This window comes from Malus domestica, chromosome 02 (genome assembly GCF_042453785.1).
Source record: "Malus domestica chromosome 02, GDT2T_hap1".
In the NCBI taxonomy this organism is placed as follows: Eukaryota; Viridiplantae; Streptophyta; class Magnoliopsida; order Rosales; family Rosaceae; genus Malus; species Malus domestica.
In genome coordinates, this window is record NC_091662.1 from 36,970,541 (window position 1) to 36,996,068 (window position 25,528).

The 25,528-nt window shown below is 38.6% G+C and overlaps 5 protein-coding genes across 5 annotated transcripts; 3 read left to right on the plus strand and 2 right to left on the minus strand.

The window, feature by feature from the left end:
• Nucleotides 1–1,872: 1,872 nt before the first annotated feature.
• On the plus strand, nt 1,873–2,504 carry LOC108175215 (arabinogalactan protein 23). The gene has a single exon (XM_017337296.3). It carries the CDS (start codon nt 1,947–1,949, stop codon nt 2,142–2,144), a length of 198 nt encoding a protein of 65 aa, XP_017192785.1. The 5' UTR covers nt 1,873–1,946; the 3' UTR covers nt 2,145–2,504.
• A 3,774-nt stretch (nt 2,505–6,278) lies between these two features.
• LOC103407487 (uncharacterized) lies at nt 6,279–7,427 on the plus strand. The gene has a single exon (XM_008346411.4). The coding sequence runs from the start codon at nt 6,368–6,370 to the stop codon at nt 7,313–7,315; it is 948 nt and encodes a 315-aa protein (XP_008344633.3). The 5' UTR covers nt 6,279–6,367; the 3' UTR covers nt 7,316–7,427.
• Nucleotides 7,428–7,617: 190 nt separating this feature from the next.
• On the minus strand, nt 7,618–12,639 carry LOC103414157 (putative disease resistance RPP13-like protein 1). The gene is made up of 3 exons (XM_070810267.1): nt 8,496–12,639; nt 8,334–8,402; nt 7,618–8,138 (listed from the first exon to the last, which is right to left on the minus strand). The coding sequence occupies exon 1, from the start codon at nt 12,593–12,595 to the stop codon at nt 8,552–8,554; it is 4,044 nt and encodes a 1,347-aa protein (XP_070666368.1). The 5' UTR covers nt 12,596–12,639; the 3' UTR covers nt 7,618–8,138; nt 8,334–8,402; nt 8,496–8,551.
• A 624-nt stretch (nt 12,640–13,263) lies between these two features.
• On the minus strand, nt 13,264–19,880 carry LOC103413268 (protein gar2-like). Its single transcript, XM_029096865.2, has 9 exons — nt 19,412–19,880; nt 17,166–17,266; nt 16,677–17,037; nt 15,116–15,988; nt 14,953–14,998; nt 14,668–14,729; nt 14,469–14,575; nt 14,271–14,358; nt 13,264–13,997 (listed from the first exon to the last, which is right to left on the minus strand). The coding sequence occupies exons 1-9, from the start codon at nt 19,544–19,546 to the stop codon at nt 13,713–13,715; spliced, it is 2,058 nt and encodes a 685-aa protein (XP_028952698.2). The 5' UTR covers nt 19,547–19,880; the 3' UTR covers nt 13,264–13,712.
• An 825-nt stretch (nt 19,881–20,705) lies between these two features.
• Nucleotides 20,706–24,196, plus strand: LOC103413277 (zinc finger A20 and AN1 domain-containing stress-associated protein 8-like). The gene is made up of 3 exons (XM_008351753.4): nt 20,706–20,981; nt 21,075–21,146; nt 23,435–24,196. The coding sequence occupies exon 3, from the start codon at nt 23,449–23,451 to the stop codon at nt 23,965–23,967; it is 519 nt and encodes a 172-aa protein (XP_008349975.1). The 5' UTR covers nt 20,706–20,981; nt 21,075–21,146; nt 23,435–23,448; the 3' UTR covers nt 23,968–24,196.
• Nucleotides 24,197–25,528: the final 1,332 nt, after the last annotated feature.

The following is a 25,528-nucleotide window of genomic DNA, read 5'->3' on the forward strand; positions in this document are numbered from 1 at the left end:
TTATCTTCTTCAAAGTATAGCGAATGAATAGCTTCTGTAATAAAATTGATGCATATGTTCATCTTTTCAGATGATTCTTTTTACTCAGTGTTAGATTTTACTAGTAGTAATCTTGTTATTTTCTGTAGATTATATCCAGTGAATGGGGCGTCAACTTTTTGGATTCAATATGTGGTGGCCATGTTGACTACTTGGACTAGTTGTATATGATTTTGCTTTTCGTCGTCAGGGTTTAAATACTATGTTCCCCGTTGTATGTTCTCTTTAAGTAATATAATATGGGTATAAGGGTCTAGCCCCCCAGCTTTGACTAGGTTTCAGTCCTCTTTAAATATTTCTTTTTAATATATGGTATATCAAAAAAATGCACATTTTGACCCCGAGCACCAAACAACTCATGACCAACCCTGCACCCAACACGTCTCTACTCTCATTGAGTGAAATGCCTTTCACACCATCAATTCCAATCTCCTCTATCCTTTTAGCCCCCTCCATCCAAAATCTGTTTCATAAAGATCCACCTTCGGCGACCTAAGAACCACGACGTGGTGCTCGGACCAGAGAATCTCCTCCTGCCTCGAAATCCACTTCTCTGCATCTCCCAAAATTGCCTTGTCTAACTTGTTAATAGCGTTTCCGATTGTTTTTACTGCAACAAGTTTGTCCAATTACGTGAAGATATGCTACAAGTTATTGCATCTTTCTTGGAAGAGCACTTCTGGATCACTAAGAACCAATCCACTGTTTCTCGATCCTCAGCTGAAGTGGAGTATCGTGCCATGGCCTCCATCACATGTGAATTCAGTGGATGAAATATTTACTAGATGACTTAAGAGTTGACCAGGGAGTTTCTATTGTTATAATCAAGTTGCAGTTTACATAGCTGCAAATCATGTAGTTCGTGAGTGTACCAAACACATCGAGATTAACTGTCACATTGTTCGCGAAGGAATGCAAGCTGGTATTATCAAAACAGCCTATGTCCCATCTTGAAGTTCACTAATATACTCAGCAAACCCCTTGGACATGAGATTTGTCGTTTTCCAATTGGCAAGCTTGGTGTTCTTACATCCACGCTTTAGCTTGAGGGGGAATATTGACGGATTGAATCACATATACATTTACATTTTTTTCCTCATTGCACATGACTTACATGTCACCGGTGTCAGTGTCGGATAATGTCACCGCCATTGGTGCTAGAAATTTTTTCCAGTCGCCCAAAAATTTATAGTCCTTGTTCAACAATGACACAAAAAATAACAAATGGTGCAACTTTTTCTTCTTGCATTATGTTTTGCTGTGTGCGTTTATTGGTTTCCCACACTATACACAATAAAATTAGAGAACTTAGAAAATTCATCAATTAACATAACTCGCTTTTGGAAGTGACATTTGAAGAAAAATTGGTGCCGATCACTGAAATATTTGATAACTAGTCACAGGAAAACGTTGACCGGTCAGAAAATGTGGTAACATTAAAAATGACAACCATGTAATTATTTTAATTTATAATAGTGTTTATATATAAAAAGTTGTCGACTTTTCCATTAATACCTAAAATGTCACCAATACAGTAATTCTCTTGGCATTGTTTTTCTATACCGTTTTGGATACATTACCAACTCTGCAACAAAACGCGCTCCGTACGTGCACCCAACTCGCATTTTCTATAAACCCTTCCGCACGTTAATTGTCAACTTCCGAAACAAAAAAAAGTATGTAGCCTTCCCAATATACTATGAATTGACCCAAAATTAAAATTAAAAAATGGCCAAAACTGGAAAAGAATACCTGTCCTTTGTAATATTCCAAAGGACAATCACGAACCGTCTCCTATATATAGTTGATAAATTCCTCCTTAATCCCACCAAACTCCTCAGCCTCAACTCTCAAATATTCCACTACGTTTTTGCTCATCACAGCCTAAAAAAGACCGGAAGGCCACCATGGAAATGAAGAAGATTGCTTGTGCTGTCCTCTTCGCAGCCGCCTCTGTCAGCTCTGTGATGGCTCATGCAGGCCACGCCCACGCGCCCGCCCCGGGACCAGGAGCAGCCCCAAGTGATGCCTCTGCCAGCCTCCCCGTCCTAGGGTCCGTGGTTGGTGCATCCGTTGTGTCATTCATTGCTTACTACATGCATTAAAATAATAAAGAAGACATGACAACCGAGAGAGATTCAACTGAGTAATTCAAAAGAAGGGGAATGAGATTGATGTTTTCTTTAGTTCCTGAATAGAGGGTCTGTCTTGGTTCTCATTCTTTCAAATTTATGTGAACCATTTGTTTTAATAATAACGTAATAAAATAGCGTTTTCCTAATCTTCATACGATATTGTTGGTTACCTAGTGAAAATTTGTTTACTGTTGTACTTTTTAACTTTTAACTTTCTCTTGCAAGGTGCAAAGTGATACATTTGTATGAGAAAAATAAACTGCCAAAAAAGAAAATAATGTATGCAGAAATCATTTCTTTGTAGAAATCAAGCTCAAAATTTTCAATTAACGTCCAAATATTTCAATTTTGATCTTTTTTTCTTAATACATATATAGGAAAAATCCTGAAATTAAGATAATTAAAGAAGGAAATTAACTATAATATATTGTCGCGTTGATCTGTTACCGCGTTCTGTTGAGAAGTCAAGGATATGTTACCCTATATTTATAATCTTTCTCCATTAATTCAAGCCATTTTCTTGTTTTGCTTTTCATCATGGAATATGATTTTAAACTTGGTCCTCCCATGCATCTGTTACAATTTCTCTGTTATTCCCATATTTTCTGATGGAGAGCTGCTAGACTCACCTCAATATCTTTTTTTTCATTTACATTATAAATTTACTCTTTATAAAAAGTTATAAATTGAAACGCTATTTTATTATCCACTATTATTTCTAAAATAATTGCTAATATGTTATTTCTCTACCCACTAATATTTCTAAAAATAACTAAATTATATTTCCTCAACAACAAAGTCTCCTTCCATGATAATCTACCAACAAATGAATAACTTGTAAATGCTCCGGTGTATGATTATGCACTCCAATAACTATCATCAATATTCAATCATCATCAATTGCTAGCTTCTTAACCTTTAGTTGAAAAGAGCATCCACACTTTTCGTTCCAAAATTCGTTTTATCCTTTATTGTTTTTCACAATCAAAGTAATTCTTCGGCTCCTATTACCTTTTCACACTCAATCTATTATTGTTATATATCTATTAAGATATTTATTGGTCATAATACAAATGGACAAACTTATAAATAAAAATTTCATGAAAAAGTGGGTGGAGAGGTAAGACACTGCGAATGAGAATAAAACCTCTTTTAATAATATATGAATGTTCTGCCATATGGTTCTATTTACTAATATTTTTATCACTTGTAAGTAAGAGATTTTATGTTTAGTAATCGTGTCCATTATATGGTTTAACCTAAATCTCCTACACAATGTAAACATATAGATATTTTCAGAAAAATAAATTTTTTTATATAGAGATGATGTTTTACTAGAATCTTAAGAAATAAACGGTTTGATCATCAAATTATCCATCCACATATGGGAAAATTCGTGCATGGCCATGGCGATAGACCTAAAAAATTTGTTAGCTCTAGTTACTGTAACTTCTTGTGCTCAAGTAATTGAAAGGACCGCGTACGCCATTAGACAATGATGCAGGCAGCATGTGGATTGTAGAGATGTGGTGAGCTTTATCTCTGAATATATATTGCAGGCCTTATGTAAGTTTTTCTCCCTGAACATGTATATATAGGAATGGATAGTGTCATCTACACTCATTTTTACTTTTCACATATTTTTCTTAATTTTTGATTATTGGATAAAATAAATTGAGAATAATAACAAAAAATTAATAAAAATGTGTAAACAGTAAAAAATGGGGTGTGAATGGTATTATCCAATATATATTGCAGACTAAAGGCCTCGATCGTTGTGAAAACCAGGTCACGGGAGGGAATTTCCCTTTTCATGGTATCATCAGTTTCATGCGCAAAAATTAATTATATACGTGGCATGAGTTGGCATCTGCATGAATCGCAAGCTGCTTCCATATGGACCAAATTACAGTCCATGTGTCTACCATGCATTGGAAAATTGCACTCAACCTCAAAGCACCATTCTGCATAAACCCTAGTTAGCTAGCTTCTCACATAAATAGCAGTTTGGGCCTCTGAATCAGATATAGCTAATGACTTCTACTAAGGCATTCTTGGTCGCAGTAGCTCTTATTATGTTTCTTGCTATGAATTATATCGCAGCCTCAGCCTTTGGGGATGGGATTGCTCCGGCGCCGGCCATGGCCACCGGATCAGCTTCCGCTTCTTCTGCTTCAGTCGCTTTGCCAGGGTTCTCTTTTGTCTATATTTTTTGTGTTGTTTTTATTGTAATATAACTAGTACTTGTAGGTTCTAAATTAATAATCATTTCAAGTCTGCAAGACGATGTGTTCTCCTAGCTTGCTACTCGATATATAATTGCACTTGCTTTTTATACACACTATTCATATTAATATTTCTACCCTAGTTATCTGTATAATATTGTGCGTGTCTTTTGTCCGGATAGGTAATGTTAGCACGAGGTCTTGGGTCTAAATAAAATAAATTAATTTATAATCATGTAACTACGGAGAGATTTTTCATGTATCTGTGTCATGAACACCGCATCTTATTATACAAGAAAAGTTTTTTTAATGTTCATCTCTAATTGTATAATCTTGGGAGCAGCCTCTCTATAAATGGGGGTAAGGCTAGCCGACATTCACCTCTCCCAGACCCTGCTTAAAGCGGGAGCCTTGTGCACTGGGTACGACATTTTTCTATCTCTAATTGTATAATAACGTAGTGTTTCACTCCGTATTATGGAAACACTAAAAAATCTCTCGTAATTACGGTACTGAGTGGGAACTTGCTCAATGTGCGCTATTTTACATGCCATACCTTTAATGACAAACGGTCTGTAGCATCTTTTAGTGCAGAGGGAGATGAAGATTGAACGCAAAGTAACAAGAAGGTGAATTAATCTGGATCGCGAATATATGAATTAGAATGCAAATGGAAATGATAGTAATTATAAACTTAAACAACACCTGAACCAATGGGAATTGGAAATCGTTGCCGAGTGCAGTCTTGGCAGAGATAAAATTAACAGCAACTTCAGCAACATGCGTTTTCGGACTTGGATTTGAGTGAGGGCATTGGGTATGAAGTGCTTGGATGTATATGAAATTTGTGTGAAAAATTATTTGGGGTTGATCATGGATATCTTCCTCCTTCATCAGAAAACTTTGTCATTTGATTTTGGATGAACTACAATTGGTATGATGATGCCACTTTTCTTTGCCAAAATTGTTCACCTGCTTTCTTTTGTCCAAAGTTCATTCATTTTCCCACCAGGTACAAATTGATCATCTTAAAAGTTGGAACACAGGGGGTAGCATGATAATTTTTCATCAAAAGCATTGAGCTACTCTTTTAAAAAAATAGAATCTCACATCGGTCATATGACAAAATAGTATACAATATATATAGAGGTTTTCATGCACTCCTACTTATCTCTGAGGTCTTTGTGATACAAACTCAACATCTATTAATATGTGATTAAGTTAGGACAATATGGATAATATTAGTAATGAACCATAATGAGTCAATAAAATTTATCATGACATCAGAGTAGGATTTGGCCTCAATCTCCGAAAACCCCTCCCGCAGGCAATTGCTATTTTCATGCACCGATTCTTGCACGGTTTCAGTAATTTGGGTTTAAAACTCTTTGATACCAATTTTTCAATTTGGTCTCAGATGATGGAAGTGCACGCAACGGAGTTGGGAAAGCTTAGCTATTTGACTGAAGAATAAAATCGACTCTAAACTCTCAAATGTAGATTGAAAATTGAAAACTTACGCTTGTTTGTGATTGCCCGTAAAAAATGGTTAAAAGTGTTTTTTGGATGTGCTTCTTCAAAACCAATTTCAAATGCTTTGTTGGGAAATACTGGATTAAACAAAAACTTCTTATAAATTTATAATTAAAGTATAATTTATGAAAGTTCTTTGGAATGAATCAATCCCAAATGTGACCTTATAACATGAGTTTCTTTTCTTTTGTTTTCTTAAATCAAATTAATGCAACAAGCAATGTTCCCCAACAATCTGATAATCCTTTGCTGGGTTTAAACCGTGGTCCGATTGAAATTTATTTTGGGCCAAACCTCTACATTTCGGCTCGTGCCCGAGGCCCGCGCCTATATATGCGCAGGAGAGGTAGGTAAACGCCCGCCTAGAAGGAAAAATCGCTCCCTCTCTCCCTCCCTCCCTCCCTCCCTCCCTCTTCAATTTCTGGTTCAACAACAATGGCCGCCATGATCACACGCAGATTCAGCTTCAAGCTTTCAAGGCTCTATCATCATCATTCATCATTTTCTGCATCCTCCACCTACCTCGCCGCCCAAAACCTCCGAAACCCTAATACGCCAGACCACTTCACTCACTCCTCCAATTCCACTCTCTCCCCAAATCCTTTCAAATCTTCATCAAACCCCACCACCATTATCGATCATTACATAAAATCATCAAATCCAAAACCCATAAACCATAATCTAACTTGGGTACTCAATTCAAAATCCATTACTCAAAACCCTGAATTCAAAAAAACCAATCTTGGTCTTACCTTTACACAATCGTGTTCAAGGTTCAGTACCAATTTGTACAATCCTAGGTTTAATGGGTTATTAGATCAAAAACCCAGATTTTTTTCAACTTCTTCTAGTTCACCGTCACCGGATCCAGAATCTGAAAAATCCCAAAACCCAGAATCTGAAAAGCCCCAAAACCCAAATGAATACCCTAGTCAAAACCCTAACTTCAAGCACCAAGAAATCGAAGGACCGACGGTGGAGCGAGACCTTTCGACTTTGGCCAATGAGACCAGAGAAGTTCTCGAATCGATGGCCAAAAACATGTATAGTCTGAGCAGGGCATTGGCTCTTCTGGGTTTGGCTCAACTCGGCGTCGGAGCTTGGATTTCGTACATTACCAAATCGACCCCAATGCCGGAGGTTTCAGTTCAGAGCATTTTGGCTTTCGGGTTACCCTTTACGCTGGCGTTCATGTTGAGGCAGAGTTTGAAGTCAATCTACTTCTTTAAGAAGATGGAGGAGCAAGGCAGGCTGCAGATTCTGACTCTCACCCTTCAGGTTGCTAAGAATTTGAATGTGTTCTTCGTTCGTGTTCGCGGCGTTTCATTCTTGTGCATTGCTGGCTTGTCAGCCGGAGTGTTGTTCGCTGCGCTTACGAGATGAGTTTGTAACTCCCGTTGATGAGATTGTTATGTTCAAGTTTGTTGCATTGTTATAATGTGTAACTTGTGCGGGAAGAAAAGATTAATCTATAACCCCATTTGAGTTTTTTTTTTACGATATTATATTCTAAACTACTTTAATCTACGGAGAGAGATTCCAACTCAGAAACCCCCATGCCCGCATCAAATTTCTCGTTGTTCGCTAATGTAAGAGAATTTTCATTGTTTTCTCAATAAACCCAACAACGCCTCGTCTTCTCCTTCAACTATGTTAATCGATTTCTTCTTGTAAGAAATCTTACAGTCTTCAAACTCTGCGTTTCATTAGCAGCTTCGCATCAATACGAGCGTTCAGCGATGATACAAAAGAAATTAAGAAATATGCGCACACAGATGGTCCAATACGAGCGTTCAGTAAGCAGGAGCAGCAGCTCAAAGCAAACTATAAATAATATTCTCTATCGACAAATTGTCGTAGATCGTAGAGAGTCAAGAGCACACCGATAGCATCTTCTGGAGCTACATTGTTCAGCAGAAACTTCATATTCCGGAGCAATTTCGCCTGTAGAAATCGTCGTCATTGTAACAAAGACAAGTTTGCTGTCATCCTTTCTGCTTCATTATACATGTTCAACAATAGATGCATTAGAAAGCTCCTTTAAGTGCATAAATCAAGAAGAGAATGTTTCGCAGCCACTTGAATATGGCAATATGCACTTGTGGATGCAGAACCCCCATCTCTTCTTCTCATTGATAGAAATACGGGTTTCTTGACAAGACATTTTCGGGAAGCCTCGAACGTTTTATGTAGGGGATCTTAAAACCTGCCACACAAGTCACAAGTCAATTAAAGATCCTGTACAAGTTACAGAACATACCCTAAACCCTTCTGTCAAAACATATTAGTAGTTGTTGGTTGTGGATGGAAAAGCCTCTAAAATAAAGCTTCTTAGTTCTTCGAGGAACGTAGTTGAGGAGAATGCAAATTCATAGCATGCAAACAAGTGTAGAACACGTACCTGACAGACATTGAATTTCTCCAGTGATAACAGCATCTGAATATACCGAGCCTCTGAAAGAAAATATGCCTAAATGGAGAAGATATAGATAGAAGGTAAGATACAATGGCGGGTAATAAACATTTTTATGTAATTCTTGATTTTCTCTCAAATTTGAAATACCTGGAACGGAGTATGAGAATAGTAGGCTTGAATGTTTCCTCTTGTATCATTTTTTATCAGGGAGCTAGGATCGTCCTGTCTCCCAACCATATGTAAGGGACGTGAGCTATGGAGCGCCAGTATCGACCTTTACCTGGTTTGCATCTCGCTTCTAGCAGAGGACAATGACGGATACTAAGTTGTGTCAGTGGAACAAGCTGGCCCTCATATGGAATGGATTCTAGGTTGGGACAACTCCAGACGTAAAGAGATTTAAGAGATGTGAGGAACTGAAAGCCCTTGCTGGACAGGTACCGGAGATTTGGGAAGTCTTCAACAGTGAGTTTAATGAGAGATTTGGGGAGCACCATCTCTGTAGGTGGAAAGAATACTAGATCTGGATCTTCACCGCTGATCCACAACTCTCTGAGAGAGGTTAGTCTGTGCAAACCACATTGGAAGAGTGGCTCGCAACTCTTGAGATTCAGAATTTTAAGTGATATTAGGTTAGGGGGAAAGCCCTCTCCTAGAAAGGACATGAAACCATCACAATAAGGGATTCTTAATATCTCAAGAGAGTTGAGGTTGTGCATGCCTTTGGGTAAGGCCTCCAGTTTATCACAATTAGTGATGTCAATCTCTCTCAAATTGGAAGCGATTCTCTCAAATCCTCCCCGCTGGAACGAAACAAGACTTCTACAACCATAAATACTCAACTTCTGAAGATTGGGAAGGTGGCAAAGGCCTTCTGGTAAAGATTTAAGATTTGGGCAATACCAGATATGAATGTATTCAAGATGAGTGTTGTGGTCGAACGTATCAGTTATGAACTCCAGTTGTTTACAAGTGTGTATCTGAAGGTGCTTAAGCGCCTTGGGCAGCTGGATTCTAGATGACAAAGACGCCAGAGATGGACAACTCCATATGCTCAAGTATTCAAGACAAGATTCTTCATTTTGTGTCAAACAAGGAGAAGAAGATGATGATGCAGAACCATCTCTGTCCTCCACTAATGATTTCAAATTTTGGCATCTGTTTATCTCTATTCTTCTTAAACTTGGGGGTAGACGATATCTTGCAAAATGCGTGAGAGAATCACATCCTCGAATCTTTATTTCCTTCAGAGAAGGCGGCAAGTCAACTTCTGGAAAAGAAACTAGGCTTGGCCATTTGTCAATGTGAAGTTCTTGAAGTGATGTCAGGTGATGCAATTGAACTAGGTGAGAATTACCTTCAATTGTCAAACGATGAAGAGAAGTAAAGTGTTGCAGTAATGTATCCTCACTCTGCAACGACGGTGTCAGCTCTGCACAACCAGTTATTTCCAAATCTAGCAACTGAAACTCAACCGCACTCTGATACACCAAGCCTTTACAACTGTGGACGCACAACGTGCAAAGTTCTCTGTAGTTGGCAACTGGCACCACCAACTGATCGCATTCGCGAATCACAAGATTTTCTAATGAAGAAATGTTCTCAGGTATCGTACCCTCCAATTTGGGGCATGCATCTATGGAAAGCATTTTCAGGCAAGGAAACTCTCTAATTCCCTGAAGTCGTTCGCAAGGAAACCACTCCTTCCATCGTTGCATATTCTGAAACGAAAGGGTCTCTAGTACCGGAAAAGGAAAGCCGCCCTCTCCATAAAACTCGGAACCCACATTTTCCACTTCAGACATTCCTTTTATAGAAATATCTTTCAGAGAAGGCAATTGTCCAAGTGGTGGCAAGAATTTGCAGTTACAGCAATCTTGTAAGCGTACTACTACAATATTAGTGAACGAAGGATTTCCCACCCAAGTAGAAATCTTCACACCACTATATCCCCTGATGGTGAGTTCCTTGAGATTTCTATGAGCTTGTAGCATGTCAAGAACATCTGCCTCCATTTCTCTTGTGCCACTCCCTTCTGACCATTGTAGTAGCAAGAAATCAATCCCTTCCTTGCTAATTAAGTCAGCCCTCCTTGCATCTTCAACTTCAGTCACATTCTCCAATCTTGAGAGGTGTAATGTCCCCCGAAGATGCAATAGGGGCCCTATGTCCATCAACCTTGACGCGCTACCTTTACCCACAGCAAAATTTCCTAGTGTCTGCAGATTAGTCAACCGCCCTAGTTGCAGAGGCATCCCTTTCAGAGAAGGTACATTTGAATTGTTGAGATGACGCAAATTAATCAAATTCCTCATGTTTATGGGCAGTGCCTCCAAACGTGAACAATTCTCTAATAGCAATACCTGTAAGTTACAAAGTGTGCTTGTTGATTCAGGTAAACGTGTTATCAGTGTGTGAGAAACATCAAGGTAGCGTAGAAACTTCAGTTTACCAATCGAATTTGGTAGCTCAGTTATTTGATAGCTGTTCATAGAGAAGACCCGTAAGTATTGCAATTTTGGCAATAAATCAAGAGTAACCTTACAAGTCACATAATTCTGGGGGTTTTCTGAAAGTGTAAACGGTAGGAAAGTCCGCAGGTGTTTAGCCGAGAAAAAGGTGCCAAATTTTTGAGCCCCATCAAACTCTCCAGAAATGTAAGAGGAATGACGAGCTTTTGGAGTACATCTGAGCTGTTGCATGCTCTTATCCACATTATCCTCCAATCTAAAGCATACTTTTCCTGCAGCCCACCGTGCGAGTTCACTAATGAGGTCATGCATTACATATTTTGAATTGCTTTTGTTCGATTTCTGAAACAATGACCTGGATAAAAGCTCCTGAAAATACTCTCCACCCAGATCTTCCATTTGCCTACCTTCTTCCGAATGCTGAATCAAACCCTCTGCCATCCACAGGAGGATCAACTGCTTCTCACTAAATTCGTAGTCATTGGGAAGTATTGAGCAATAGGCAAAGCATCTTTTAAGGTTTGAAGGGAGAGAGTGATAGCTCAATTTCAGTACTGGGAGAATGCCACTCTTATCTGATAGACTCCATATTTTGCTGTCTAATATTCCTTCCCATTCGCCCATTCCTTTACACCGTAAAAGTCCACCAAGAGTTCTCGCAGCCAGAGGCAATCCATTGCATTTTGCAAGGATTTTCTCCCGAAGTAACTCAAAATTGCGCGGTCTGCCATTGTTAATGTCCAAGAATGAATGCTGTTCAAACACTTGCCAGCAATCATCATTTGATATATAATTCAAATTATGAACTTGAATGGCTCCCATAATTTTCGCAACTGTTTCATGACGTGTTGTCACAAGTACCTTGCTTCCCAGTGCTCCAACCCGAAATGGGGACTGCAACTTCGTCCACATATCATAGTCACATGTGCTCCAAACATCGTCCAAAACAATCAGAAACTTCTTACCAGCTAATTCCTTACTCAGATTGTCCTGAACTTTACTGAACTCCTTCAACTTACAGTGCTCGGATGTGATCGATTCAAGAATTGCCTTTGTCACTCTTACGATGTTGAAGTCATCCGACACATACACCCATACCTTAAGATCGAACTGTTCCATGGCATCATCGTTGAATACATGTCCTGCAAGTGTTGTCTTTCCGATCCCCGCCATGCCAAGAATGGAAACTACATGAAAGTTGCTGGTACAAGGCTCGGATATTGACAGCAACTCGACCATCTTCATTTTGTCTTCATCCCTTCCGATAACAGGTCCATCTGGTTGACAAGAACTGGGAGGCACTCTATATGCCTTAGTAGTGTATGCCGAAGTTCCAGTATCGTTCAAGTGAAGCTGGTCCTTCCGTTCAGATATCTCTACCAGTCTATCCGTAATCTCCTTCATTTTCATGTTCATACAAAAGTTGAATTTAGCTTTAGGAATTAGGCTCCGTACCTTGCTCGCTCGAGTTCCATGTCGCTGCTTGACCTTGCGTCGTAACGTCTGAATGGAGAATCTGTCCAATATGTCTTCCACATCATAAGCCAGGTCTTTGAGATCATCCAGATCATCCAGCCACAGTCTGATTGCCTCACTTGTGAGCTGTTTCTCTTCCGCATCATACAGCACAGCTCCAATTGCAGACAGTATTGCACTCCATTTCTTCAGTTTCCTATCGACAATCCGTAGGCGACCGAAGTTGAGGATACCGCGGGGCGTCAACCTGTCGAGCAGCACCTGCAGAAATGCCCCAAGAAATAATTCTCCAGCTACCATTGTTTGTTTTGTTGAATGAAGCTGCCAAAACTATCTCACAAGCTATCAATAACAAGACTTGGTAGTTGGTACGCCACAAAGTCAAAGTCCCCCTTTGCAGCACATGGACAATGCACTCACACAGGAAATTATCGAACGACTACGTTTAAATTTGAGAATTGTTACAAACAATCTAAAATATTTTACCACAAAAAAAAATAAATAAATAAACAGGGCTTAGGATAAAACAAAGAACAATGCTCAGTTACTCTGAGTAGAAATTTTTACTTACTCAAAATTTCTCAAAATTGTTCGTTATCAATTTATAGAACTTTGTGTTTATTATCAGAATTGTTCGTATTATATAAATCACTATATAAAGATGGCTTTTGCTAAAAATCAATTAAAACTAAGGTCGTTTAGTCATGAAACTATTTAAAAATAAATTAACAGTATTGGTACAAGCATTATGAACCATCTATGTATTTACTTCAATAGATTAACTAAACGATCTTAGTTTTAATTTAATTTTTGCAAAGATAATCTTTACAATGTGACTCATAATATGAACGATTCTGATCGTAATCATAAAGCTCCGCGATTAAAACACTAAGAATTTTGACTTTTTGAGTGAGAATTCCTACTCTAACAGGAAGCTGCTACCGCTAAATGTACAACATACAACACTATACAAGGCAATTAATATCTCTTTTTTCCCATTTTCTCTTTTTTTTTATCAAAATATAAATGTTACGAAACAGATTAATAAAGTTAATATCCTTCAAAAAATAAACCATTAATCTGTCCGTCTATACACAAATTTGAACCTAAACAGTAACATCTCCGTCAGAAAACACTTGATGAGCTGACTACTACTCTTATCTCCAAAAATGTTTTCCATCGCTTTATGATCCCATGCCATAATTAACTCCCTTTTATCTCCAACCCAAAGAATAAAGCCAAAATTTTCGAGTGGGGAAGCCTTCGCCTTCACTTCTTCCGCCTCCATGTAAAAATGTTCTCGACCATATACAAAAAGAATATACCCCAATTGATTGGAATTCCGAGGACCACGAGCATTTCATGTCGGGCATACCGCAGAAGGTAACGTCATATTCGGGACTTGTTTCCGTCTGGCTTAGGTTCTGTTCGAACATAGGTTAAGACTGCGAGCTGTTGGTGAAGGAACAGCAGTGGCAGTGACTGGAGCACCCATCTCACCTGGATTGGCCTGAGTATCACGCTTCCACTGCATGCTCCTGGCACCAGGTTTGATTAGGGGGCGAGGCCTATATGCACCAGACATGCCTCTCTGGAATGGGGACCAACCAAACCTGGCAGTGGCAAATGGAGTGCCCCGGCCAACCCTTGGCCAAGTCATGCCAGGAGCTGCTTCTTGATGTGCAGCTCCCCTCTTTACAACCTGCAATAGGATAATGACACGGGTAAAGATTTCACTCCTACATTTAAACACCATAAATTACAAATGCAAAATGTATGGATTCATGATCAGTGTTAATATCGTCTAATGGCTGACGAATCAAATCCCAAAATGCAATGACACATACAAATCCTTACGGCAAAGATTTACCATGAAAAATCATATGTTAAGAAGGAAGCTAAATAGAGTTCTGTTCTCCAAAGACCTCACAATAGCAAAAAGTCATCACTAGTTCTAGTTACTACAAATGTTTACCTTGAGGATCCTTGACATGAAAGAGGTTCCGTCTAGAGATAATGCATTGTCTGCCGCCTCCCTCCGTGTGAACTCTACGTAAGCTGACCTGCTCAAGTAAAGTTATTTAGCAAAGACTAACTAAGGAATATGTATTGTCCTCGTATAAAAGGAAGGACTAGGCCAAGAGCTAAGAAGAATTATGATGAGACATCTTACCCTTTAGGCTGCCTAGTTGCTGCATCAGTAACTATCACTACTTTTAGCACTTCCCCAAACTTGTTGAAATGTCGAGAAAGACTATCTTTTGAAGCAGCAAAGTGGACCTGTGCATTCATAAAAAAATATAACTAAAACTGAAATTGCACAAAACCGAGACAAAACCTCAAACATTGAACAACAAGAAGGAAGGTATTACATTGTTAACAAAGATAGTTCGACAATCTGCATCCTCCAATGGGCGTCCACTGGCATATAGACCTGCACGATATTCCATAATAAAAAAATTAATAAAGATGCATATTTGGATACTACTCGAATGATGGAGATCCAACACCAGAAAGAGAATCAATTATTTGACTAACTAATAAAAAGTAGGGACTTGACTTCTCTCATCTCTAAATGGAGGTAAGCAGTAATAATGTGGAAACAAAAAAAAAAAAAAAAAAAAAGAGAGGATTATTTTAGAAGTTTCAAAACTCACCAGCAGAAGAGGAAAGCATCTTAGGAGAATCTGCAGCAGGTGTTACCTGATATCATAAAAAGACATTCAATAACAGTCTCTAAGTGCAATGAAATATCAAGTGAATTTAATGTACAAGTGATGATAGAGGAGAGGAAGGTGTGGGAGTGTGCGTGCATCTTACATTTCCATTACTTGCTCCAACAGGATTGCCGTTCTCCTTCATCACATGCAAACCAGATTTGGCAACCCCTGCCTCACTATTCTGTAGGGATTTCCAATCATCACCAGCAACTTCTCTTGGCTCCTGATAATGGGGTGCTTTCCAAGTATTGACATTCACAGATATATTCACAATCTTATGAGAAGAATTCGCAGCTGCAAAAGATTGACCGTGATCTTTATTCCTGGATAGCTGCATAACATCATCAACATTCTTCGCCACATTGTAACGCGCCATTAGTAAATTTTCAGCCTTGCTTCCACCAGATGTCCCAGTCTGAGAAACATCAGTAACTATACGACCCATAACATTAACATCATCAAACCCTTCATTGTCCGATACAAAATCAGAAGCCAAACCAGTTTCACTTTCTAACATAGCATTCCCTACATACTGTCCACTGTATTCACTTCTAGCCGGATATGACGATCGTTTTTGTTCATTAGGTTGGACGACATCTTCAAATTCAACATCCTCGGTAGCAGCATCTCTGGATGGTGCAAGAGGCACACTGGTCTCAGAAAACTCCATACCACGACCTAGTCGGTCAAACACACTCCTTGAAGGTTTAACTCTTGTTACATCTTCAGCAGCTTCTGCAACAGCTTTCATTACAGTTGACATGGGATTTGGCACCCTGGCGACAGACTGAATCCGTCGAGGACGATCAACCAATGATGAGTCAACAGTGGGTTTAGATACCACAGAACGAAGACGCTTCAATGTGGGCTGAGTTGCTGAATTGGATTGCCTTGAGGTCGTTAATGCATCACGCATAGCAAATTGGAGTAGCCGTCGAGGGGCATCAATAGTCACTTCAGAAACTGGTTCCCTCTGTCAAGAAGAGGATAATCGAGTGAGAAAGTTGAATAATTGTTATCAAAGTGCATACACTCTATACGAAATAAGTCTCCAAAATGATCTTTCTTAAATTGCATACTCAATCAACCCTTGCAATAAGCATAAAATACAATGTTTTGGGGGTGGGGATATTCTTTGTGTGGAGAGAAGAAGCAAAGGAGGATTGCTAGAGCGTGACAAAAGAAACAATATGGACATTTAAAACCATTAATATGTCCAAAGGCAGGTTATAGCCTATAGGCACCCACGCAAGCACATGAAAACAAATTCATAAAACATTATCAATAATGGGCCACTGATAGATTGAATAATACTGAACAAGACCAAGTACTTGAACAAATCTTTCAATTTCAAAAGTTATTAGTATGAAAAGGAAAAGTCCTGAATAAAGAAAGGATAGTTCCAATACTGTATAAGTGCCTTGAATTCTGTAGTATAGCAGTCCACACCACAGTTCAGGATAAAAGAAGTTATTTATATCTATTTAACAGAGACAAAAAAGATTTGCCTATTCCACACAACTTCAAAATGGATAATTATCACATGAATCAATAATGCCCCAATACAGCAGCAAGATCCATGTTCAAATTATTAGAATCAAATTCAAGAACCCCCTGCTCAATATCATAAAAGAAAGAAAGAAAAAAACACAAAATCAAACCTCTGTATTGTGTCGCTCATCAGGCCGAATCCTTTTCCTTTGAGCTGCAGGTTGACGCGAAGGAGACTTCGCATCACTGACTTTGCTACGACTTTTTTCTTCTACATGAATATCTCCGATCTCAGAGCTTCGAAAAGGAGGGGGCTCAGCTGCATCCCTTGTTAGCCCTTTCCATTCTCTAGTGTGCCGGCTTTTAGTTGACTTAGTAGACTTCTCCCCTTCTGGCTCAGAACCCAAATGATACAAATCACTTTTTCCTGTAAGGTCACCTGATGTGGTTTTTCTTTTACTCACATCTTCCACCTCAGGATCCTCTGATTGTAGATGCAAATCCGAATTTGAAGCCAGATGACCCCACAACCTAGTGAAAAAAAAAAACTTAAAACAAAATTTTAGAATGTTGCCCACAATAAATATGTATGTTCCAAACTAAACAACCATTATATGTGAAATAACATTGCTCATAAACGAGGGAAAATAATCAATTACCAAGAAACAAAAGAATCACTGTCATCCCCCAAAAACACGTTCAGCTCATTCTTTGCTTCTTCTTTGCCCCTGCCATTCTTTAGAAGGACAATAACGTATTCCTGCAAGGAAATTAGAAAACTTAGCGAGAGTTCTAGTGCCATTACTTTTTTCTGTGGATATATTTACAAAAAGACAAAAAAACCAGGGGTTGAACCCAAGTAGACAATTGAACACAAATTTAAATGAAGAAGAAGACAAGAAAACGTCCTCATATATGTTTCAGCTTTCATCTCATGCATATTAAACTACACTGACAGATATATGAAGGGCACAGAAAAAAATTCTAAGGTTATAGATGGCAAGCATGGAGTACAATCTAGTTCGAATTACTTCATAAGCTTGACTAATTAGACATCCGATGGGGAGGAGAGGGGAAAGAGAAATGTTTAGAATCAAATAATCCCAATGGACTAATTTCAGCCACTAGAGCATGGGTTCACATAATCAGGACTGTAACAAGATGACAAGACCTCTAGGATATCACTAAAATTTAATAGTAAGCATATAGCAACTCTCTTCGAATGGCATCACTTCAACAAAATTTTGATCACTCATACCCTAAGGGAGAGAGAGAAAGAGAGAACCTTCTTTTTACCTATACAACCTATTACTAGTAAAAGAAGAAAGAAAAAAAACAGTTCTTACTAACTAGGACTGGTAACTAAAACCATTAATTATCAGAGATATGTTTCAGAAGTTACGGTATTGCTCGAAAGATGGAACTGGATAAAACATAATGGCTATGCATCATTTGGAACTAAATAAATGTAAAATTAAACCACAGAGTGCCAACTATATATCTGTAGACCAAACAAAAATATAATAATGTTATATGTCACTTGGTCATTTAACACAAAGATATTGATATCATATTCCCTAAGAAATATGGAGCCCAAGAAACAACCCACATATGAACAAGACTGTAATCTCAGGAAAGACAGAACCACACACTTAATATGACGGTTTGCTTATAATAACAATAACATCTGAAAAAGAATGATACTGGTACTTCAAGATATTCCAATTTGTGTATTTAAATTTCATGGTTGTATTGCTTCTCTAAGGTTAAAAATAAGGACCATGATAAGATCGGAAAGCAATCTCAAAGTGTCCAGTGAAAGTCCAAGATGTACTGAGCTAACACTGCGTTTAAATTTTCTTTTATGGACACCTTAAATAGCCATGTCCTTTCAGCTTCAAAAGCATGCTCAAACTTTATGCTTCCTTGCCTAATACTAAGAAGAAGTAGCTCAATATGAAAACCCACAAATACACCCCTACAAAATTAAAAGTCTATATGTAACCGTTCAAATTCTGTTTAAAGCTTGTGGCACACATACATACATATGTCAGGATATACACAACAAAGGACCCAATGTAATCCCCCCCCCCCCGCCTGTTTCCTTTTTGTTTCATTAGTTTAGCATTCGGCAGCAGTCCACCTGAATCTGGCAGCTATTAAGAACATCACATTATATTTCCTCATTAAGGAGAAAATCAGCATTTGAAAGATTTGGGGAGGGCATCAGCATCTTGTAAGAGGACTTTTCACATTGGTATGTTGTCCCTCCCTCTTGAAAGCTTTCCGCCTTTAAAAACTCCCTACACGGACAACCACCTTAAGGAATCCCATGCAAAAACCCAAGCACTGCAGTCACAAATTTGTCAAAAAGACCTGACAGCTCATATTTTGAACAATGGCATAAACTTGTTAAAACCCCTTAATAAGGTATTCGAACTTTCTTTTTTTTCATAAAAGGTAGCCAACCTGAAGCAAGAGAACTGCAACCATTCTCTACATAATCATATCAACTCAAAGAGAGCTCAAAAATCTAGGCGACGATTTAAATGGAAACAAATTTCCATGGTTCGGCATATCTCCCTGTCCGACCTATGTTGTCTTACCCTAAACCGAATGGCAACATCAACAGTTCATACCAATTCATGGTCACATCAAAATAAATCAAATCCAAGATATCCAATAGAGTTTCATGACAGTGAAGACGAAACCAAATCAAAATCCCAACCTTAACTCCATATATAAACTAAGAACCACGAAAACAATAGGCAATCACTCCAATTAAAACAGAAAATCAAACGGGAAAAAATTCCCCAATCAAAGCACTGAAAACTGGCTAATAATCAGCATAAATTTCAGAACAATGCGCAAAAGATTACTATTAGCCGAATGAGAGAGTCCGTACCACAAGAGTGTCGTCGGTGTAATCCCCCATGAACTCCTTAAGCTTCTCTCTCACACTCTCTCTCAACTTGATGACTGAATCGCCCGTCAAATTAACCCTAAAGGTCCTATCATCGACTCGATCCACGCTCCCCATCGCCACGAAACCCTAATTTCGGCCTTAAAGAGCAAACCCTACCGCCCCAATGCTTCAGAAACCTCCACCAATCGTAAAACCCTAGCTCGCGTTTTAAAATATCCTCGCAGCCGATCAAAACCCCTCCCCGCCGGAACTCGGGGATTTCCCCGGAAGGTGACGTAAATGATTTCTTAGGAAATTGGGTTATAGGGTTTCGTGGAAAAATCCGCCGGGAGAGAATTACCGGGAGAAAAAAATGGAATCCTTGATTGTAAAAAGAGAAGGAGAGCGGGGCGTGTCGTACTCGTATGATATCGTCGGGTTTTTTCTCTTTTTTATTTTTTTGGCTTATATTTTGTTTTGTAGCTCTTGTTAATTTATACAAAATCTAATTTTATTCCTTACCCTTTATTTATTTTTTTTCTTATTTTTTTATCAAATGATTGGTTTTATTAGATTAGATGTTAGATTAGTCATCGAATAAGTTCGAATCGACACTGTTATGCAAAAGCTTAACTCATTTTCATCACTGTGATAAAAGGTCACTTGCTTCCTTTATTTTATCTCAATCATTATATGTGTTCATTTTTTGAAATTTTAATGAGTAACTATTAATATCCAATTCGTTACCGGCATCACCACAACCAATCTCACCACCATATTATAGTGAAACCAAGCTATAACTAGTTTGGTATTGCTATTTTTTCTAAAACTATTTCTGTTATGCTGTAAAAATAAACGAATGTGAAAAGAAAAAAAAAATATTTGATAAATTGTTAGGTTAGAAGTGCTTTTAGAAAAGAAAAAAAAAAGAGAAACTAGGATTGTCAAAAATAATTTTTTTTAGAAGTATGGTAGAGCAAATATGAATAGAGTTGTTTCTTCTTTCCGCTCTTTCACACTCATGATTTTGAAATAAAATACTTTTTCTTTTTATTTACCAAAATAATTGTAGCTCCAATTTTTTTTAAAACTGCTTTTTTTTTTTTAATTTAAACAACTCCACCCGTTAACAAATCGATATTATTCCTACATGTATTGGGATGCTATATGAGAAACTGACAAAATACTGCGCAGCGCACGTAACATCGAGGGGGAAAAGAAAAACAAATAAAAAACAAAACAATATCGGGCACGTAACTCACTTCCACTTCTTGACGCGAAGGATTGTCTGCACCCGACTCTATACATATTCCCTGTCTTCGAGAGTCTAAATGGTCGGAAACTTCTAATCTCCCGAGGGCAATAAATTCCTTTTATCTTACTGATTCCCTCCTCCACCAATCACAACTAGAAACGTAGGTTGACTCACTACACCACGGAAACACCTGATCATTGCTTTGGGTCACCTCCTCCACGCTCTCTCATCGCTTATAAAGTCGAAGCTGGAACATATATGGCTTCTGCTTCTCCTCCTGACACCTCTCTCTCCCTCTCTCCTGTTCGCTTTAGGGTTCGTCTCTCTCTCTCTTCTCTCTCTCTGTCTATGTGTGTTTGATTTACGAAATTTTGATTGTTTGATTATTTGATTATTGGATTATTGAAGGGAAGCGGATAGGAACCATCTCTGTGTGAACTGCAGGAGCTACTTTGAAGAGGTTGGTTCCTCTGCGAACAGGTGAGTCGTAGATTGTTGTTTTTAATCACTATTCGCTTCTGGGTTCTGCTTTTTTTCGATGAATTATGTTAAGGATGGCTGAACAAGCTGAGCAGCTTATGTATGTGATGAAAGATGTGAAGTTTTCAAATGAAAAAAAAAATGGTATTTTGATGGTGGGTTTTGGGTTCTGATGGGAGAATAGACCTTAATCCCTGGTGTGAGGATGTTAAGAATAAGAAATTAAGGTTTTTTTTATGCAGATTTAAATGAATAGTTCTCAAAGTTTGAAGCTTGATGAGTTGGTTTAATTACTTGTGTGTTTTGCCATTAGCAATTGGTTTGAATTAGCTTGAAGAAGTAGATTTAATGGCATGATTAGTATGTTTATGTATTAATATGAAACTTAAACATAAAAAAAATAAAAAGCCATGACTCAGTGCCACCACTAAGACATCCTTCTACCATCCTTATTTTCTTTAACAATATACATGTATATATGTGTATATATACATATAGATATAGAGAGATAGTCATGGAATCATGGGATTTCTAGTATTCTAATTGGTCGAAAACGGTGGAACACACTATTTTATGATCAGGTTCAGATTGGTTAGGTATCATCTAGCTATGTAGTTTTACCTTGTTATTTGTTTCAATTGCGGTCTTGAGGTTTTATGAAAATCAGTAGTTCCATCGAGTTTATAGAAAGACCCTTCGTATTTTCATACGGTGTTGAATTCCCCTTTAAAAAAAAAAAAGGTCGTACCCAGTGCACAAGGCTTCCGCTTTACGCAGGGTCTGGGAGAGGTGAATGTCGGCTAGCCTTACCCCCATTTATGGAGAGGCTGCTCCCAAGTCTCGAACCCGAGACCTACCGCTCATGGGCGAAGGCACTTGCCATCGCACCAAGTGCGACCTCTTTGAATTCCCCTTTACCAGGTAAATTAAATTTTCTATGACTGAGAGGGCTACTGTTCTGTCAGTTGTTGTCTTCTGATACCCCAAATCCCGCATACCTTTTGCAGTGGGAAGACAGTGGCTGCTTTAGTAAGGCCTAGGAGTTCAATAGTTAACTTCAACTAGCACTTTTGGATGTGCATTGGGTTGTGACAGTAGACTTGAATTACTGTTGTCTTCCCCACTCTTGAGCTAAATATATGTGGTTGGTGTTTATTTTACTGTGTTTACTCTTTATTACAAAATCATTGCAGCCGAAGTCTGTTCATATTGTTGTTATACCGACTGTCACCTTTACAAGGAGGTAAGACAGTGCTTGTTTACATTAATCTCAGATTTACATTAATGGAACTCCTCAGACAAAATGGCAAGACTGCAAAAGCTCATTCCTTGGTTTTTTATGGGGGTTGCCCTGTTTAATGATTGTAAAAAAAATATTTGCAGAATAAGGAAGTGGGCTTATTTTCTTTTACTTAAAACCTCTGCCTTCCGAGAATTATTATCTTTCGCTAGCCCATCTTTGTCTTTGTCTCTTTCTATCGCCATATCTCTCAAATGGCATTTTTTTTCATAAATCGCCCTCCCTTTGTATGAGGTGAAGGGGGAAATAGATTGGTGGGATAAAAACTTCTTCTGTGCCTGGCTTTTATCACTAGAAAAATAAAATAAGAGGAAGTGGCAGTGGCAGTGGCAGTGACAGTTGACCTCTTATGGTATTGCTTTCTTTAATAAGGTTTGCTATCCTATCAAGAAGGATGAAATACATGTTTTACAAGCTGTCATATCCGTGCATTGTTATATTTTCAGTTTAACTGATTGAACACTTGGGCAAAGGATACTACTCATATGGTCACACCCAACGGTGTTATGCACATTTTCCCCTAACAGAAAAAGATAAAAAGTATAAAGTGAGCTTTCTTCTTTCTCACTGTTTATTAGGTATGTCTAGTTAAGTGGAACTCTCCCAATTAGATACAAGTTTCATCTTGAGGCTTCAAAACTAGAATTGTAATCAGAGCATCAATACTTATATCTACTATCCAACTTATTGTCATACATGAAGCATACTTCTCTACACTGAGAATAAAGAGAAGTCCTTGCTACTTTTTGTTGGCGATTTTCCAGTTAATATGGTCCTTTTAGTTGGCGATCTAACATTCCATCTTTCTTATGCTAAGATTCAAATTACTATGCTGATTTTAATTTAATGAGTTGATGGTTGAGTCTGCTTGTTTATACTGTTGTAATTGCTTGGCTGTGTAATATTGTAGACGTCTGGCAGGGGTAGATGTCTACCTTAAGCTGTGTTATTGTATATTTTTGGAGAACTTAAGCGAATTACAATGCAGGAAATTCTAAGAAAATGGAGCACAATGAGACAGGATGCCAAGCTCCTCCTGAAGCTCCCAAGCTTTGTGCCAACAACTGTGGATTCTTTGGAAGTCCAGCAACCATGAATCTGTGTTCCAAGTGCCACAAGGACTTGGTGTTGAAGCAAGAACAAGCTAAAGTCGTTGCGGCATCCATTGATAGCGCGGTGAATGGCAGCCCCTCTGAAAGTGGGAAGGGGCCTGTTGCTACTGCTGCTGTAGATGTACAAGCTGGCCCCGCAGATGTGATGCTTATCTCAACACAGGCATCCTCTACTCCATCTTTGAACATTAAGAGGGAGGAGAAGGTGAAAGAGACTCCTACCAGGTGCGGCACTTGCAGGAAACGTGTTGGTCTAACTGGGTTCAGTTGCCGATGTGGAGATCTCTTTTGTGCAGTTCATCGGTACTCTGATAAACACAACTGCCCTCATGATTACCGGACTGCTGCTCAGGATGCAATAGCCAAAGCCAACCCGGTTGTCAAGGCAGAAAAGCTGGATAAAATCTGATAAAAGTCTTGGAATTACAAGGTTTAATCTTTTTATGTATTGCACACATGCTCTCATTTCTCTACCCATGTGGCTTCTGCTTCTGTTTAAGTTGATCTTGTTATGTCAGGTCTCTTGTGTGTGATAGATGGTTGGAAGCTGTTGTGGGCATTTTCAAATGTCAGGAACGATTGTGTGTAATAATCCCAGCCGTTCGTGAGGGCCGTGAGGCCGTCACGAGGATTTGGTACCGATGGTGTTTTGGACCTTGTTTATTTTGCTTGTTTGGGATGTAGTTTATCAGATATAGGAAGGTGCCAAGGTAGGTAGCATGCTCAAGTAATTCACGATAATGCTCATAACTAAGGTTTTCCCCATGTGTTATTTGGGGTGGGGGAATTGGAATCGAACTCGCGACCTCAAGGTGGAAATTTGAATGTTTTTAGTGATAACTGAGTTACAAATCCTTTGCAGAATAGAAGCATTTTAACTTCTGAGTTGGGACCACTTCCAGAATTTTATGTTGTAGAAAATTGGTGGATCAAAACCATTGGGGTTAGCTGTGGTGAGGATCGGTAGAGATGTGTAGGAGTAGGCTAAGTTCACGGTTCGATACTGCCAATATAATTTTAAAATGAAAATTTTGGCATATCGGTTCGATATTGTCTTAATAAGGAAGAGATCCTCTCCGGACCTTGCACACCTCCCTACCATCACTCACTTCCCCTCCCCCTCCCATCCCAATTCCTGCTGCATATTTCCCCACCTTGAACTCCTCCCATTTTCTTCTTCTTGTTTCTCTGCGGTTCTGTTTCGTCCATCGCCGTCGGAGAAGATGGCAATGACGTTGAGGAGAAAGAAACAGTAAGAAAGTTGAAGATAAAGAGTGATCAGATGGTAGTTTTCCAAAAAATAAATAGTGATAAGAAAGTATGGATTCAAAGAGGATCTTGTTTCTAGATTATAAGGAAAACTAATTAAAAAGGTTTAAAAAAATTTAGTTTTAACGATAAGGACAAAATAAAAGGTAAAGTGAATAGTATCAAAATTGACTTTTTAGTGTAAAAATATAGTTTTTCGTTAAAATAAAGAGTTTTTCATTAAAGTTTTCTGGATACGATGGAAGATAGATGGCACAAGGGCCCACACGCCCATCCCAACCCCTTTTCCCCCACAGGAAAAGCATCCTCGCTGAATTCTTTTTTCTGGGGATCCGAGAATCTCGTAATTGTGTCAATTTATCGTATATCGTGCGATCAAAACTGATTTTAAATTTTAAAATTCAAATATAAATAGTACTTAATAAAAACTGATCGCATGATATACGATAAACGGACACAATCACAAAATACTCCGGATCCCGAGGAAAATGACGAGATACGTCCGCCCCGTCCTTTTCCTCTCCCACTTGGAATCTACGTCCGCCACGTTTGAACCGCGTGGCGGCCAATCACAGCCGTCGATCACACCGTGTTTGACATTCTGATAACAAGTCACCATCGATTGGACCTAGTGAGGTGGTGAGATCAGCCCACCGGTTGTGCGATCAATTAGAATTAGCATTAGTTTACTCATTAATCAT

Bases quoted from the DNA above. Each gene is read 5' to 3' on its own strand.
- LOC103407487 (XM_008346411.4), top strand. From the start codon at position 6,368: ATGGCCGCCATGATCACACGCAGATTCAGCTTCAAGCTTTCAAGGCTC.
- LOC108175215 (XM_017337296.3), top strand. From the start codon at position 1,947: ATGGAAATGAAGAAGATTGCTTGTGCTGTCCTCTTCGCAGCCGCCTCT.
- LOC103413277 (XM_008351753.4), top strand. From the start codon at position 23,449: ATGGAGCACAATGAGACAGGATGCCAAGCTCCTCCTGAAGCTCCCAAG.
- LOC103414157 (XM_070810267.1), bottom strand. From the start codon at position 12,595: ATGGTAGCTGGAGAATTATTTCTTGGGGCATTTCTGCAGGTGCTGCTC.
- LOC103413268 (XM_029096865.2), bottom strand. From the start codon at position 19,546: ATGGGGAGCGTGGATCGAGTCGATGATAGGACCTTTAGGGTTAATTTG. The intron at 17,038-17,165 runs GTAATTGATTAT...TTTTTTCACTAG, and splicing joins AGTGATTCTTTTGTTTCTTG to GTTGTGGGGTCATCTGGCTT. The intron at 14,359-14,468 runs GTAAGATGTCTC...TTACTTGAGCAG, and splicing joins GCAACTAGGCAGCCTAAAGG to GTCAGCTTACGTAGAGTTCA.